This window comes from Danio aesculapii, chromosome 23, assembly GCF_903798145.1.
Source record: "Danio aesculapii chromosome 23, fDanAes4.1, whole genome shotgun sequence".
NCBI classification, from domain to species: domain Eukaryota; kingdom Metazoa; phylum Chordata; class Actinopteri; order Cypriniformes; family Danionidae; genus Danio; species Danio aesculapii.
This window is the reverse complement of record NC_079457.1, coordinates 21,591,461-21,610,836: the sequence shown is the minus strand read 5'-3', so window position 1 is coordinate 21,610,836 and position 19,376 is coordinate 21,591,461. Positions and strand designations below refer to the sequence as shown.

General features: G+C 36.2%; 1 protein-coding gene across 1 annotated transcript in view; it reads right to left on the bottom strand.

Moving 5' to 3' along the window:
* hspg2 (heparan sulfate proteoglycan 2) overlaps positions 1–19,376 on the bottom strand; it is a 187,612-nt gene that overhangs the window by 133,854 nt on the left and 34,382 nt on the right. Inside the window, 2 exon segments of the mRNA XM_056448664.1 lie at positions 7,680–7,748; positions 9,119–9,233. Of these exon segments, the coding sequence (XP_056304639.1) occupies positions 7,680–7,748; positions 9,119–9,233 (184 nt within the window).

Below are 19,376 nucleotides of genomic sequence, written 5' to 3'. Positions count from 1 at the left end.
TAAACACGGTTTTGACAAACTTGGATGTGGAGTATCAGGCACTTCAGTTCAAACTGATTCCTGTAGCAGAGACGTCTATTTGACCATTGGTTTAGATAAGTCATTTTCAGAGCATTTGCTCATCTACAATACATCTACTTGACATGTCCTGTCTGATGTTAAACAGATGTTTAGAACATACAGTACCTTTAATATGTTTATGATTTTGGACGTTCATAAACAAAAACTTTTACAAATTTTTATCAAATTCTCTTTTAAATACATGTCTTTTCATTGCGTGTTGCATACTGCTTTCTGAGGTGCAAGTCATTCATTAAATAAAGAAAAAAAATCACGCAGCTTCTCTTACCACAGCAAATTCTGTTTTTACTTTTAGCATTTTCTAGCATATTCCAGTTATGTGCATAAATTTAATTCGCATCTTTGGATGGAAACATAACTAGAGTTGTTATAGCGTGCACGTTCACAAGAGCTGAAGAAATTATTAAGTCATTATATTTGTTTTTAAGTACAAGCAAAAGTATTCTCGTTACTTAGTAATTTTCAAAATGTTTTAAATGAAACCACTGAAAGAAAATGTCAGTTTTGAGGATTTTATTGGTATTTTTTTCTAAAAATTGGAGGCCTATTGTCCATGGAGAATGAGGGAGCTCTCAGATTTTATCTAAATATCTTTTATATACTTGTATTCTAAAGACAAACAGATGTCTCATGGGTTTAGAACGACATGAAGGTGAGGAATTAATAACAATTAAAATTTTGGGGTGAACCAACCCTTTAATTATGCCCTTTAATAATAATTACATACAAAAATTATGAAAACACAAAAATGACACATAATAGGGCTGCACAATATTGGAAAAAACTAACATTGCAATATTTTCATTCGAAACAATCCAGTATATATTGCGATATAAATGCAATTTCACCAGATGACTTGAATAACTTCTAAACAATTCATAATTTTAGATGGATTTTGGATGATTTTGTAGAGGAGCGTGTTTGCATAAAATATAAAAGCATAGTTAATAAGCATAGTTAAATACAACAGACAAAAGATGCAAATAAACAATAATTTATAATTTTCTGGGGTGTCAAACAGTATTCAAAAGCAGAAATTAAATAATCACTGTATAATAATAATAATATTAATAATAACAATAATAATAATAATAATAACACTATCATTTAAATTGAGTACATCATTATATAATGTTTAACTAATCTTTAAGCTAGAAATGTTTAATTTATTGTTCCCGAATGGCTCAAATTTGCTTCAAATTCTTTCAGTCAGGCCTTAAAAACACATGCAAATAATAAAATTTCACTCTAAGGTTATGGTCAAATAATGTCTGGTCAACTATAATCTCAACTACATCGCAGATCTCTGCGATGTGACTATTGCGGACTCGCACATTGCAAAACCGATGCTAACACGATATATTGTGCAGCACTAATGGAGAAGGCCCTTTTTACTAAATCTAGGTAACTCGCTTCAGATTAATTTACCAGAATAGACAGCCTATTCAAGTCTAGTCAGGCTCTGCCATTTAAATTTGATAAATATGATCATAAGACCCTCATCCGTGGCAGCATATTCAATCTCATATTTTAAAGCAAAGAACACTTTATGGTTACAAATGTAGTGCAAATATTTTAAGTACCGATGTGTTGTGGGTAAAAGAACGGATCTGGAAAATGCATCAGAAAAACAGGATGCAGTGTAATAGTCCACAGTAGCAGGATATGAACTCTCATCAGTGACACGGTAGGAAAGGTGGTTGCACATAGCTCAGGTTAGACATCCACAAATACGTCGCTCCAGGAAGCCAAATGTTCTTTCTAAAAATGGCTTTAGAGAACACACTTCCCGCTTTAGAGAGGGGATTACCAATGACTCACTCAACCTATCCATCCTTAAGCAGATATTTATGTTAAAAGATGTTGCTTTGTTATTTATGAATCTTCCAAATCCACAGAGATCCGAAATATGTTTGGAGAAATGACTTCAAACCAACCTCATGTGGTGTGCTGAACCGCAAGGATCATCAGTGGGTCATCGGATCAACTTTATGTTACAATTCAAGCTTTGAGGAACTTCAAAACTTAGGTCTAAATTTAGCAAGCTGTATGTCTGCTTGGAGAATATACATCCTGGAGGTGGCCACTTCATAACCTGAAGTCTCAGAAGTCATGTTTACATTAGTTGCAAATTTACTTTATGCCATTAATCCCATGCGCTCAAAAGAATAAAATGGTCACTGCCTGGAAAACTAGCATGATATTTGAATAATAAAAAAATAATTTCTTATTCTGCAAGCCGAAAAGCAGCTGTAAATCTTTTTCCATGCATATAGTAAATAAGCAGAACCTCAGAGTGGAAGGAGACACATAAAAACTAAATCTGTAACGTTATCTTGAGTCTGATGTTGTGTATGGCCATACACCCAAAGCGCTTCACAATCATGAGGGGGAGGGGGGTGTCTCTCCACACCACCACCAGTGTGCAGCATCCACTTGGATGATGTGATGGCCGCCACAGAACAACGGCGCCAGTGCGCTCACCACAAACCAGCTATAGGTGGAGGGATGAGACAGTGACAGAGCCCATTCGGTGCATGGAGATGATTTGGAGGCCATGATGAGTAAGGGCTGATGAAGGGATTTGGTCAGGACACCGGGGTTACACCCCTACTCTTTACGAGAAGTGCAATGGAATTTTTAATGACCACAGAAAGTCAGGACCTCGGTTTAACGTCTCACCCGAAAGACTGCGCTCACTGACAGTATAGTGCCCCCTTCACTTTACTAGGGCATAAGGACTCACACAGACCGCAGGTTAAGTGCCCCCTGCTGGCCTCACTAACACCACTTTCAACAGCAACCTAGCTTTCCTATGTGGTCTCCCATCCATGTACTGACCAGGCCCAGCCCTGCTTAGCTTCTTGGGCTGCAAGGTGATGAGGCTGTGGCGATAGTGAAAAACAGTTCAAGAAGAAATTATACGAATTAATTTTGAGTATCAATTTTCTCTTAGGTGTTTGAATTATACCTTATTATTATTATTAGTTTATAAAGTACGTTTCATGCTGACAAAACCAAACTGGATTAGATCAGGTTCAGTGATTTTCCAAAGCTTGATATAAACTTTCTGCTGACTTACAGTTTGTGATTAACTCTAGACTGCATGCAGCTGGAAGTGTGACACATGCAGCAAGAAGCCAATCACACGAAGCATGAGAGAATCAGTTTTAATGGTTTCTGGAAAAATTCTGCAATTTACTTCTCTGTTGATTAAGATAAAGACATGTATTTGCTGGGGTTTTTTCTATTATTTTTTTCTTGTCTTTACTATGTTTTTTATCATTACTGTCAAAATATTAGCCAGTGTATTTATGGTTTGTTGAAGTGGGGTTTTAGAAATATTTATACAGTTGAAAAATTATTAGTCCCCTTGTTTAGATTTTTTCCCCAGATTCTGTTTAACGGAGAGCAGATTTTTTTTTCCAACACATTTCTGAACATAATAGTTTTAATAACTCATTTCTAATAACTGATTTATTTTATCTTTGCCATGATGACAGTAAATAATATTTGACTAGATGTTTTTCAAGACACTTCTATATAGCTTAAAGTGACATTTAAAGGCTTAACTAGGTTAATTTGGTTAACTAGGCAGGTTAGGGTAATTAGGCAAGTTATTAAATAACTATGGTTTGTTCTGTAAATATCAAAATATATATATATATATATATATATATATATATATATATATATATATATATATATATATATATATATATATATATAGTTTGAAGGGGCAAATAATTTTGACCTTAAAAAGGGGTTATAAAATATTTTTTTTAAAAAACTGCTTTGATTCTAACAGAAATAACACAAATAAGACTTTCTCCAGAAGAAACAATATTATCAGACATACTGTGAATATCTCCTTGCTTTGTTAAACATTATTTGGGAAACATTAAAAAAAAATAAAAAAAGGGAGGGCTGATAATTCTGACTTCAATTTTATATCTTTATAACTGATCTGTAAACTAAACTCTAAAATTGTTATATTTATATCAGTAAAACAAGGACATCTGTACTTGGCATAAAAATAAAGGGAAAAAAAGATAAAAAAAAAAGATATCATTATCAGAAATATAATGAACACTTTTGCAGCAAAAGTTTGAGTCTTTAAGCAAATATTATCGTATAAATGCAAATCCAAAAAAACATGTATGTACAACAACACCCCAAAAGACTTTGGAAAAGCTTTTTATTAGACTTTTAGAACCTTGTAAATATATATATATATATATATATATATATATGTGTATATATATATATATATATATGTGTATATATATATATATATATGTGTATATATATATATATGTGTATATATATATATATATATATATATATATATATATATATGTATATATATATATATATATGTATATATATATATATATATATGTATATATATATATATATATATATTTATATATATATATATATATATATATATATATATATATATATATATATATATATATATATATATATATATATGTATATATATAGTTAAATGTACTCTTTTAATTTATAATTGTAATATTAAATGTCAATTAACATTTCTAATTAATTATACAATATTCAGATACAATTATAAGGTTTTATTTAATGATCAGATATATTTGTCACTTAGCTCATAGCTGATTGGTCGAGTTTGGGTTTGCAATCTCTAACTCGGAATCTGAATCAGGTTTTATTCAGAGTATGTTAGCTGTATGGAATTTTTGTACAGAAATTACTGTGACAACAAACCTAATAAAAAAAGCCTACCACCTTCTTTAACCTGAAAATTCTGAGCTTTCTGAAATTAAATGTAAACTTAACTAGTGGAAGAAAAAAAAAAAAAAAAACAAGCAAACTGGTTTTGTGCAACAGGCCTTTGGTTATTTAAGTTATCCAATCAAATCATCTGTTGAGCCAAAAAAATAAATAAATAAAAAATAATAAAATCACATGACTTTTGATGCACGTAAATTAATTATTGAGTAATTATAATTAGTAATTATTGAGTAAATGTGCATATATTTTAATCTGATTATCTGACTCAACAATTGTGAACATTAAATATGCATATTTTTATAGAATTTATTCACAATTCTGCATTTTTTTCATGCAAAAGCCTAAAGTGTGCATAAAAACAGGTGGATGGAAACATGTGAGAGAGGTAATGTTTAAGAGCTGACTCATTCAGTTGTTTAACTCTGGCACCTCTTTTGTTGACATTGTCACCCTCTGGTACTCAATCTTATGGCTATAACAGAAATATAGCTTTCTAATTTAAGAGGCAGCATATTTTTGTGTGAAGGTGTCCATGCGGTGCTATTCTGGGAGTGAAGCTCAGGTGTCAAACTGCACAGCTCTTACCAAAACAATCATTCCACCATGATGTCATGCAATACAATAGGCCAGACTGACTCCAAAAAGGACAGACGGGGAAGCAAAAGTCATTCCAAAGAAGAGCTTCAAATATAGAAAAGTTTAGAAGGGAAAGCGAAACTGTCTGACACTGAGAATCTTTCAGTATCTGTATCTAAATAATGCAAGGTCTGGTTCAAATGTGAGGCCACACACACACACAGACACACAAATAAAGAGTACAACAAAATGATTGTGTTTAGTGGGTTTAAAAACGGTTAAAAATTATTTGGAAATAGGCATGGGACGATAACCGGCAGGGGTAGACTGGGACAGCATTTTCACCCGGGAAAAAGTTATTGTTATTGGCCGCATCTGGTGGGGTGCAGGCGTTGGTGACCGGTAAGTGAAGAGCGGGGTGGGAGGGGGTCATGAGAGGCGATCGGTTAGTGAAGGGGGGGTTGCGCGGCAGGCCAGAGTCACGGTGGCAGAGTTCCGGTGCTCCCCATGGCCAGTCCACCCATGATAACCGGTTTCAAGGTTTACCACAGTTTGGAAAAGTCAAGGTTTTAAAACCACTAAATTTCCTGTTATACCATTCCTTTGTTATATGTAAGGATTTTTAACAGTTTTTTAATGGGTTGTAAAGAAATCTATGCTTTTGAAACTAATGAAGAGAGCAGAAGTGAATGATTAATTTGAATTATTTAGCCTGACATGTTTATTGTTTCAAAATATTTTTCTAAAATGAAATCTGTTGTGTTCAATGGGGGGAAAAGTTGTTGTTTTTACCCAGACATTTAAAAAGAACTTATTTTAGAGCAGTAATCACAATACTGTGATATTTTTATCTAAGGTTATCATACCGTCAGAAACTATTTGGAAATAATACATGAGAAATATATATTTTTTGATTAAGTTATAAAATCTGAGCTGAATATTAGAGATTTTCTTAGTAATTTAATAAGTACGGTCAATTTAAGATTATGTGTCCTACTTTGGACATAAAAATTGTGTGAAATTAAGTTTTTCTTCATTTGTAGAGCAAGTATGCATTTATTATTTTATATGCATTCAACTTTTTTCCTCATAAGCTTAAGGAATTATTTTTAGAAATCACAAATATAGTTAAAACTACAACAATTAAAAAAAAAAACTTTCCCATTGTAATATTTTTTAAATTATAAAGCTAAGCTTGAAGGGCTGGTGAAGACAGCCATGAGAATCATAGGGAAAAGGAAATATCGATCCTTACAATCTCTCTATGAGCAATCAGTTCAGGACGGAGCTATTAAAATGCTAGCTGACCCCTCGTACAGTTTGTTTTGTGAGTATGAAATACTGCCTTCTGGTCGACGATACAGGCTGCCTGTGTAATAATATAATCGTTTTAAGAAATCTTTTTTACCTACATCAATTGGACTTTTAAATATGTAATATTTGTTAATGATTGAATGTTTGTGTTGATTTCTGTTTTTTTGATGTCTGTTTCTGTTCAGTGTATGCAAATGTGGGCATAGAGCCCAAGCCAAGTTTCCCCATTGGGGACAATAAAGTGCAAACAAACAAACAAACACTGAATTTTCAGCAGTCATTCAGTGTCACGCGATACTTTAGAAATTATTCTAATATGCTCATTTTCTGCTCAAGAAACATTTCTATCAATTTATTCAAATATCAACGTTAATATCAAATGTAGAAAATGTTTGTAGCAATTTTTCATGCTTCACTTTTTTGTATTCTTTGGAAAAAGTCTTTATTAACAAAAAATAAATCTATTTAATATAAATCCATTAAAATCTTCATAACCAGTTAAAGTATAAGTTTATTTTAAAGAACACATGACTGACCCAAAATATTAGTGTAACATTGATTTAAGTAACACAAACTTGAAGACCTTTCCAGATCACAATAAATGAGAATCAAAACTACATGACAGAGTATAATCCAGCTATTTCTTACACCAGTTAAAACAGAAATGAACATTATCTGGACCTCTGTCACAGATCTGACGGCCTTGTTCTGCATCTGCTGCTGTCTCATCACTGTGACAGGATGTGATTGAGACACCATTCACAGACGCAACAACTCCATATAATGCCTCAGTAGATGATTAAAACAGTTTCAAGTTTAATCAAGTTCTTTGCAGAAACTGTTAAGACATCTTTTTAATCACATGGATATGAAATGTGTGACTGCTGTTGTGTTGTAATACTTTATGTTCCCAAAAAAAAAAGACTCACTTGTTACAGTAGTGCCTGGGTCAACTAAGCTTGGCTCAGGAGTGCTGCCATCTTCTTCTCCACTAATATCTGTACCAAAAAAAAAAAGAGATTAGAAGGAAGATCAGCTGGGCAGGACTTTTAGTTAAACATTAGGGTGAAACACTTAAAACGGTTTCTATGCAGGTATGTGAGTGCAAGCACTTCTAGATACACTCTAAAGAGGAGTCATGAAAGTCAACTATTCAGCAAACAACTAGTTAATAAGTCGGCAAGGTAGCTGTGAATGCTTTATTCAAATATATACTACTGTTCAAAATTTGCTACTTGAGTCAAGTATCTTATTTCTCCCAAGAGGAGGACAAGTATTACAAGAGTTTTGAAGATTAACATTAAATTATAACCTGTCATTAATGTAATTTGATGCAACTGCAATGTAACTTGATGTATAATTGTTTCATAGGAGTAACTATTTTTTTCATTGTTTTCCTCCAATTCGCTCATCTGTAAGGGGTTAAATTGTTGGGGAAAAGGGTTATTATGTTAAAATAATAATAATAATAATTAAAAAAAACTGAAAATAAAATAAAAGTAATAATTTTAAAAAAGGAATCAAGTCTCTTATGTTCATCAAGATCAAATTTCACTGTAAAAACTGTAATAATATAAAATACATGTACAATTCTTAACCATTTTATTATGTTAAGACTTATTCACACATGCGTACATGTCTATTGTACAGGTGTCGGGGGTGAGGTGTCTGAATAACACTGCTAAGTAACTGTACTATGCACTGGGTTTCGGGCAGATGATGTGATCGGATACTATACCAAAGTCGGCGACCTGGGGGTGTTATAGACTGTACCAAAAAGCTAAGGACCAGGGGGGTGGGGTATTGCATGAAATTACAGGACTTTTCTGGGAGGAATAACAAAACGGATAGTGGTAGGAGATGGGTCTGAAACATGGGAGACTCCCGAGAAAAACAGGAGTGTTGGCAGGTATAGTTTATGAGGACACAAAATTGTATAATGGCATGAATATGACCTACTTGTACTCTTTTATAACTGCAGGTTAACTACGTTTATATACTGCCATCTATTTACACAACTCCTTTTCTGATTTTGACTGTAATGTAATGATGTGCACCTTTTGTGAAGCTTTTTTGGAAGAAAAATTGTTGTGAAAAGTGCTATACGAGTAAAACTTGAATATTAAAGTGGTTTACATGGATATGTATTGTGTCCTCGTAATTCAAAATGCTTAAAAATCATACTTGGGGTCTTTTAATATTGAAAAAATGCCACAGATTTCCTGTGAGGATTGGATTTAGGAGTAGGGGTAGATTAAGGCCATATAATACAAGCTGTTTTGTTCAGTATAAAATACATTGTCTATGGGGAGTCCTTGTAAAGTATATATCCAAGTATTTGTGTGTGTGTTTAGCATTGCAGATGTACCTCCTGAAGGATCATAGGAGTCGTCATCGTCCACATAACCTCCCAGCCGCTCATTTTCCTCCTCTAAATCCTCTGGAAAGGGCACCTCATCCCATACTTTCGAGCTTTGAGCCACCTGTAGTCAAAACAAGCGAAACCACAATTTATGGGATTGAAATCAGAATCTCTAAACACATCCTGAGTTATGAGAGATGCAGACAAGAAGACAAAAAAAACAGTCAATGCCTTCTGGCTCCACTGAAAAAAGAAGTGATAACTCTCTCACGCATACAGAAAAATGCATATCTTGCTTATCACAGAGACATGAAAAGCATATAAAATAGCTTACCCTAAAATGTATTTGCACACTTCAAAAATGTCTGAATGTCATTGCATTACAGCTTTGAAACAAACTGAATTCAGGATCTTACATTTTTTTAAGCAACAGGTGTCAAGTGCAGATCATTAAATCAACCATGCACATATTCTGCAACAATAAAAGACATATGCATTCAATGTATACTAAAATACCTACTCATATACCTTTTACCTCATTGCCTCTGGTACTGTTAAACCCAACCCATTAACAAAGGGCTGGTCATCAGGAAGTATGTTATCATGTATAGATTAACGTCACACCCATGAGGGCTCATAAACTCACATATGTAATGTTGATACAGATATATAAACCTCTTGTTTAAATATTATGAAACTTATATAACATATAATACTGCAATTGAGGATTTACAGTACATGAAGAAGGGAAATCTTTTCATACAGTTTTTCTTTGTCGTTGAGTTTTGCTGTTTCATAATAAAATGTTTTAGAACATATACAGTGTATTTTTCATATCATTTATGTAGGAAACATGTATTTCATAACAATAAATGAACATGTTTTTCTAGTGTCCTCAATAGAAGGAAAAAAGAAGACCATACTTTGATTTTTGATTTACAAGATAATGTATAATTTACATTTAAATTAGGGCTGCACGATATTGGAAAAATCTTGTATTGCGATATTAAATTTTTTTTGCGATAAATATTGTAATATGACTGTAAGAATTGTACAGTATATATACTGTATAAATACAGTAATTAAATACATTTCTGTAGCTCGTGTTCAACTATAATTCAGGCTCAACATTGCATATCTTTGCGATGTGACTTGCAGATTGCAATTTCGATGCTGAAACGATATATTGTACAGTCCTTATTAAAATTTTCAGGTTTATGCTCAAAATGTGGTTAAGATAGTATAAACGGATAACTACTGCAATAAAGAGTTTTGAAAATAAAACACAAAAAATATTTTGAAACTAAAATATGGTACATGCATTTTATTTAAATGTCAAATTAAAATGATCATTTCTGACAAAAGATTAAACCAACAGTAAAATGGCATTATAAATTGCTCAAACTTGAGAGAATGCAATTAAAAATGCATATAGACTACTGTTTAAATGTTTGTGGTCATTACGTTTACTTTTGAAGAAAAGAAAACTTGTTCACTGTAAAACCTTAAAAAGTTAGGGTAACTCAAACCGTTTGAGGAAACTGATTGCTACAAACCACTTGAGGAAACCAATTGCAACAAACCTAATCCTAATGAGTACTGTGAACTTAATCCATTCGAGAAAACAAAGCAATTTGAGCACAGTAAAACCCAATAAATGAAGAGAACTCAAACCAACTGAATACTGTAAAACCCAATAAGTTAAGACAACTCAAACCTTTTGAGGAAACCGATTGCTACAAACCATTTGAGTTAAAAAAACTAATCCTAATGAGTACTGTGAACTTACTCCATTTAAGTTGAAGTAATGAGGTATTTAATTAACTCATTACCTTCAACACTGAGTTCAAAACTCTTTTCAAATGAGTAGAATTTACTTTCAATAATAGCAAATTTGTAGTTAAAGTTAACTACACTCTTCATTTGACAAAGTTGACTGTTGGGTTTTACAGTGTTGTAAAGTCTTTACTAGAAATATTAATCAGTTCATTTGCGACCTTATTAAATGTTACAAAAGTCTCAATTGCAAATAAATGCTGCTCTTTTTAACGTTCTACTCAGAGAATCTTGGGGAAAAAACATTTTCAATGATGATAATAATAGAAACTGTTTATTGTGCTCGTTAGCATATTAGAATGATTTCTAAACAAAAACATTTCTAAACTAATTCCTAAACTAAAGATTTCTCAACTAAAACTGACTGCTAAAACTCAGCTTTGTATGACAGTAAAATCATGTGAAAAAACTGCCCTCTCCCCCAAAATTTAAACTGATTCATGATGCCAGAAGTATCTCATGACATGTTGTCATTTTGCATACATAGAAAAAAGTTATCCACACAACCAGCTGTGCCTTTTGCTTATTCACTTCTTCTTTGGTCAGCAACAAAAGCTTTGATGATTGTATGCAGTCACGTCCCTTCTGCACCCCGATTATCAACTTCACATTTGAATACGTGCTTGGCAAGATGCCACATTTGGCATTTTCGGTCTTCATAGCCCGCCAGTTCCCATTTCCCTGCATCTCCATCATGGCCGCTGTTCCCATTTAAATGGCTCCCGCAAATAAATAACTTGATCTCCCCCCCAAATCCTTTCTCCCCTGACTGAACACTCTAAAACAACAATCCTAGAGCTTTTTCACAAGGAAAGCGCTGACTGGCAAAATTCTTTCAATTGGAGCTGCTCAGCGAACCTTTTGGTGTGATCATCGCCTGCTTCCCTATCCCTTGGGATGGAGTACTCCCAAAACGGGACACACTATCATTATTGTCATCCATAATTGCAGCATATTTTTAGTGAAAAGACTTGGAGAAAGGGTATTTGTCAACTTTCTCCAAATATAACACATATCTCTGATAAAAGAAAAAATCTCTACTGTATGAATGAATCAATTAGGCAGATTAGTAGATATGCAATTAGCAAAGACTATTTTTTTATATGGGCAGCAAGATTAAATGGTGGAGTTGGTGATCTGTCAAAATGCTAACTGTTAGCATAATAGCTTTGAAACCACAGACCCTCCCCTGCCATCCAAAGCCACGCCTCCTGAAATCGCGAACGCACACAGTAAAGATGACAGTAGACAACCCACTAGATCAAGGGTGCCCAAACTCAGTTCTGGAAGGCCGGTGTCCTGCATTGTTTAGTTCCAATCCCAATTAGACACACCTGAACCAGCTAATCAAGCTCTTTCTGTCTATACTTAAAACTTCCAGGCAGGTGTATTGAACAAGTTGGAGCTAAACTATGCAGGACACCGGCCCTCCAGGACACCCCTACACTACATCATGTCATTCGCCAGTTAGATAACCTTATAGTACTTCATAATACTACATTTCTGTATGAAAAACTGTATTATATCTAGCACATTTTCAGTTGTGTAGCAAGCAAAACTTGTCATAATGTGTAATTTTTCATGCATGCAGGGATCGCTGGTCCCACTCTCTCATGTGCTTTAGTGCTTGGCTGGCGGGGTGCAGCAATTACACTTATTACTAAGCCATACTTACAGACTGAAAATTCAATGTAGCATGATAAACAATAGAGGGAGCGCATCACAGGTTGTCTTTGTTCAAAAATGAACCAAAGTGAATATAAAACCAACTTCACCTCAGTAAAGCAGTAACATTACCTGTCTAAAAGAAATACTTCAGTCATGGTGTCATCCTTCTTCCAGCTTGCAAAACTAACTCTGATATTGATTCAGGATTTTAAAAAGTTTTGATTCAGCATTTGTTTTTACTGCTGCAACTCTCTCTTGTGCACGCCGAAATGGCAGATCTGTGTGAAGAGAATTGAGCAGATGTACAAATCTACATTTGTCGACAGACAGTTTGGGCTACTTATCAGAATTATGGGAATTATCGGCTTGACAAATTAATAGGACGAACATTTTTTAGTCTTATGCCTTTCCCAGAATATAAAAGTCCATATAAACACCTTTAGATCATTTACTTTAATCATTAATAGTGGAATGTGACAAGACTTTCAACTAGCACAACATAAAATGTTTCTGAAGACTATCACCTCCTGCACCTTTAAATGAAATAGGCTACTCAAAACGGGGTTAAAACATTGCATCAAACTTGTTCTAGAACTATTGAACACCTATTCTTGTCTAAGAACAATTTTGAAAAGCTTTTTTGAAGAACTTCAAATGTTGACTACTGTATACATTAGGCAAATTACAACAAAATCTTGATATTTACCCCTTAAGTGAATACAAACAAAAGAATATGGTAAAATGCATCTAAATCTTTCTTTTCTCAAAATCATTTACAAACAGAAAAACAAATCAGAACCCCCAGGGCCAGCAGAATGCATTTGAAATGGATGATGTGTTGGGGAAGAAATATTTACAGTACAGGGTAATAAGTCATTTGAATTTGAATTAACTTGGCCAATAACAACAATGTTGAAAAGAAGGCTAATAAAAAGGCAAATGATTGGCTAATAGAAGTGGTAATTTATTCATTACTCCATCTGACCAGTGTTTTTCATGGAATAATAAAAAAGCATTAACACTGCTCTTTTCCATATTAGAGGCTGTCAAGCAGCAAAAACAAATATAGAAAGCATAACAAAATAACTCAAATTACACAACATTACAACCTTCTTCTGATGCCATATGACGAATGTAAACATGAAAATATAAAGGATTATTCTCTGAAAGGCAACACAATGGTGCAGTTCGTAGTGCTGTCGTCTCACAGCAAGAAGGTCGCTGGTTCGAGCCTCGGCTGAGTCAGTTGGCGTTTTTGCGTGGAGTTTGCATGTTCTTCCTGCGTTCGCGTGGGTTTCCTCCGGGTGCTCCGGTTTCCCCCATAGTCCAAACACATGCGGTACAGGTGAATTGGGAAGGCTAAATTGTCCGTAGTGTATGAGTGTGAGTGAGTGTGTATGGATGTTTCCCAGAGATGGGTTGTGGCTGGAAGGGCATCCGCTGTGTAAAGTTGATAAGTTGGCGATTCATTCCGCTGTGGCGACCCCGGATTAATAAAGGGACTAAGCCGAAAAGAAAATTAACGAATTAATGAATGTATTCTCTGAAAATGGCGGCACGGTGGCTCAGTGGTTAGCACTGTCACCTCACAGAAAGAAGGTCGCTGGTTCAAGCCCCTGGTTGTATAGTGTATGTGTGCGAATGAGAGAGTGCATTGGTGTTTCCCAGTACTGGGTTGCGGCTAGAAAGGCATCCACTGTGTAAAACATATGCTGGATAAGATGGTGGTTCATTCCGCTGTGACGACCCCTGAAGAATAAAGAGACTAAGCCAAAGGAAAACAAATGAATGAGTTCTCTGAAAATATTACGTTACAGTTATGTTTTTCATTAATTTTCATTGAGTAAATTTGAAGGTGTCAAAGGAGAGTACATCACAATAGACTTTTAATATTTGGTTTGGCTCATTTTAATTGCATAAAACCAAGAAAGCCTTCCTAAACTCTCAGGAATTTCTCCAGCTTTAGAAGCCTCGAATTTACCTAGCCAAAGGCAAACACACACATGTATTCCACAGTCAAAGAAATACCACTGTTTTCTTTCCAATTATGCCTTTCACAATGCCAGGAGTTTGTTCTGCAGGAAAGGCAATGAAACAGAGAAAGAGCAACATCAGATCTCATAGTTTTGCAAGAGATGTTTGAACCTGGTGAAAAGCTTCACGATTATGCAACCCAGCTGCTGTTTACAAGGCAAGGAACCAAACTCGCCCATGGACAATCGATAAGCAGAGCGAGCAGGATGACACACAAGAGATCTGCCAGCTTGCTTGGACTTCCACACTTCTACTAATGAGTGACTCACACTCGGCCTCCAAAGACCAATAATGATGGCTACAAAGGACAGATGTGCATTGCTGAAGTGTATTGGAGGCTTATCCTTTCTCACACACACACCCCTTTCTGGCATTTGCAACCCCCAATCAGATGCATGTCCAGTTTCCAAGGCCTTGCAGGCGCAGTGTGAGAAAGGGATTTAAGTATTCTGGTTTCGTTCACATTGGAGTGCAGCTGTGGAACAGACGCAAAACTCAAAAATTATTTTGCAAGTAATACTGTCTTCCCATTTGAAAGAGTGATCGGAATCTACCACACCTTCAAAAAATGCTCTGATTATTCAGAGCAAGGTACTCTCCAATTTTTAGCATTACTCTTGACTACTGTATTGAATACTTGATTATGGCACTGACTACTGAAGATGAACTGTACTTGCAAGTAAAATGTAATAAAACGTTTATAGTGGTAATAAATACCATTAAACGAAACCTGGACTCAACACACTGTATTACATAAAGGTTTTCGTGGACTTGAAGGAGATGACAGCTCTTCTAAACAAGCAAATGGAATGTAAACTGTAGAGCGGTAAGTAGGTGAAAGCTTACAAAATGCACTTTATACCCTCATCTGAGTCAAACACAAAAGCACAGCCTGACACAGGCCGACCAGAGGGCAAACTTCAGGACCTCCATTAAACAACTAGCTGTATATTATGGGGGGGGGGGGTGTTAGCAACCATCCATTACCCTTCTCCTATCATATAATGCACTTCCTCCCTTGATATGGTACCCCTTTTAACTAAGACACTTCCTTGAAAGGTATAAGTGAAAAGTTAAAAGTTGCCCAGTTCCAAATTCTAGTCAGGAACCAGGAATTTAAGCCCAGACATGCCATCAAATGTAGTATACACTGAACAGCCACTGTAGGTACACCTTACTAGTACCAGGTTGGACCCCCTCAGAACTGCCTTAATCCTTTATGGCATAGATTCAACGAGGTGCTGGAAATATTCTTCAGAGATTTTGGTCCATATTGACATGATAGCATCATGCAGTTAATGCATATTTGTCAGCTGCACATCCATGATGCGAATCTCCCTTTCCACCACATCCTAAAGGGGCTCTATTGGATTGAGCTCTGGTGACTGTGGAGGCCATTTGAGTACAGTGAACTCATTGACATGTTTAAGGAACCAGTCTGAGATGATTCATGCTTTATGACATGGTGAGTAATCCTGGAAGTAGTCATCAGAAGATGGGTACACTGTGGTCAGCAACAATACGCAGGTAGGCTGTGGCATTAACATGATGTTCAATTGGTACTAATGGGCCAAGAAAATATCCCCCACACCATTACACCACCACCACCACCAGCCTGAACCGCTGATCCAAGGCAGGATGGATTCATGCTTTCATGTTGTTGACACCACTTTTCATGTTGTTGAACCTACCATCCGAATGTCGCAGCAGAAATCAAGACTTATCAGACCAGGCAACATTTCTCCAACCTTCTATTGTCCAATTTTGGTGAGCCTGTGCAAATTGTAGCCTCAGTTTCCTGTTTTTAGCTGACAGGAGTGGCACCCGGTGTGGTCTTTTGCTGCTGTAGCCCATCCGCCACAAGGTTCAACATGTTGTGCATTCAGAGATGCTCTTCTGCATACCTTAGTTGTACAAAAGTGGTAATTTGCGTTACTGTTGCCTTTCTATCAGCTTGAACCAATCTTGCCATTGTCCTCTGACCTCTAGCACCAACAAGGCATTTGCAACCACAGAACTGCCGCTCACTGAATATTTTCTCTTTTTTGGACCATTATCTGTAAACCCTACAAATGGTTGTGCGTGAAAATCCTAGTAGATCAGCAGTTTCTGAAATACTCAGACCAGACCGTCTGGAACCAACAACCATGCCACATTCAAAGTCACCTAAATCACCTTCTTCCCCACTCTAATGCTTGATTTGAACTGCAGCAGATCGACCATGTCTACGTGCCTAAATGCATTGAGTTACTACCATGTGATTGGCTGATTAGAATTTTGCGTTAATGAACGGTTGGACAGGTGTACCTAATAAAGTGGCCGGTGATTGTAGTTTAAAAGGCTATGCATTTAACTGTGTGCATGAACTACATGTGCTAAAATTATGTCAATTCTGTCAAATTTTACATTCAAAACACACCACGTGGGCTTGCAAAGCTTTTATCCTTGCAACCTGCCAACATGAAACTCTCTGCACAATTGGTGCAGCCTCTACAGAACCCTCCAAATCAGTCACTTTAGGGTTTCATGATGGTTTGCAATGGTTACCCAACTTGGCAGCTCACTATGTTTTGAAACACTGCTAGAGTAAGTGATGAGTGGTTTCCAGGAAAATTCACTATTTCCACACCTATTATCCACAAGGCGAAAGAAAACATCGATTTGACAGGCAAGGAATAGTTACAGAGATAAGAGAACAGAAAAGATTTATGTAGGCACAAGTGAAAGACAATAGCAAAATACATACAGGTAGAGACATAGATTCCTCTGCGAGTTTATGCACTTGGTACAGGAGAATGCAAGGCAATGACAAGCTGCCAATTTTGAGACTAAACCACAGCTTGAGCAGCTTCAGGATAAAGATGATGGTGATAGAGACCCTTCAACTGCACAAAGCACTTCGGAAAGGATGACACCTACCTCTCTCGACAAACACATGCCCCATTCACTTTGAGCATAGCATACTCATTCGATGAGGCACATTCTTAAACAAGTTGTTACGGTCTTTAACACTGGATTGGGGGGAGAGAAGGACGGACAAAGACTGATCGCATACTTCTGGCAGCTAACTAGAACTCTTCCCTCAGGTCATGCATGCATTCCCACAAAGACCCAAAGCAAGCGAGGTCTCCCACAGGCATTCCAAGGCATACTGGGCAAGATTTAACATACAAGCTTCCGAATGTGCCACAGCTGTTTCCCATGATGAAACTGAAGCTGGGAACTGGGAGTTTTACAGCACCACTGTTTAGACAATAAGGTTTCCCAGCTCTTTGCCTTTTCCACTCTCTTAACATCCCTTCCCGGTGAGATTCTCTCCGTGCCACTTTGCTATTGAGTGGTCCCATTAGCATGAGCACGTCTGAGCAGTCATCCAGCTCGGCGTCACACTGATCTCCACATTCTGAGACCTGTTACTCAGCACTAGGCATTCAGAATAACCAGATGACCTGTGCAGGCTTGCATGGGAGAGTCAGCTTTGTGAAAAGGGAAAAGATGACCAAGATTAGAGCTGCACGATTAATTGAAATGACACTGAGATCACGATTAAGCAAAATCTCTGAAAGGCAGAGGGCACTCTAGTGCAGAAACTACAAATATGCTGCAATGAATAGACTCTGTGAATCAAACAGATCCAAGGATTTAACTGAGTTTTCATGGGAAATATATACCTTCATACACATACTCATGAATAAACCTAATGGCCAAACCACAATTCAGCATTTTGTTTTCACATGTCACAGTTTTAACTTGTTCTCACTTCCTACACTTCTCCGAAAGCTGTTTCTCCCCTGAAGTTTAGGATTTCCTAACTTTCCCTAAAACTCTTGAAGACACCGTTTATAAAATTCCTGCTCTTGCTCCTGTTCCTGTGGTTAAGTATGGTAGCACACCCACGTGATGATTGAAGTACACCTACAACATACAAGTGGCTGCAATGGCAGCTTCACCTGACTGTATACAGTAGGAAAGTAGTGCGGTATTGAAGAGTACACATTGAGGTAGATTCAGCTGCCATTTGGAAGTATTACTCAAACTGCTGGAATTCCGTGATTGAAGCATCAGGATTCTGTGGTTAAAGATTAGAATTAGGTTTATCCATCACTTCCGCTAAACAGTAAATATCTGACTCAACAAGCTAGCAATACCAATCTTAAAAGGTCAAAACCAAACATTTGAAAAACTCATTCCAAAGGACTGCTTGTGCAAGTTGCACATGCCTCCTTTCCCAAGCAAACCTCTTTGGAAAGTGCCATGCAAGATGAGTTTTGGTAAACATTTCATTCACAGTTACGGAAAATATGAATCTATGAAACCCTCCCAGTCCCAATACTTAAGATGTATTTTACTTACTGCCAGGGATATTTATATCGAAGTTGAAATTTAGAAGTTTAGAAATTTTATTATGGAGGTGGGTTGTTAGCCCAACACTCAACCCCTAATCTGGAAGACCTGGACATACACTACAGACAATTAAGCTTACCCAATTCTCTTACAGCACATCCTTGGACTGTGGGGGAAACCGGAGCCCTCAGAAGAAACCCAGGTGAAAACGGGGAGAACTTGCAAACTCCACACAGAAATGCCAATTGACCTAGCCGTGGCTCGAACCAGTGACCTTCTTGCTGTGAGGCAATTGTGCTACCCATTGCGCCACCGCATTTTAAGAGAAAAGATTTTACATTTAAGAGAGGCATCACTCAGGCTAGAGAGAAGCAGGTTCTTG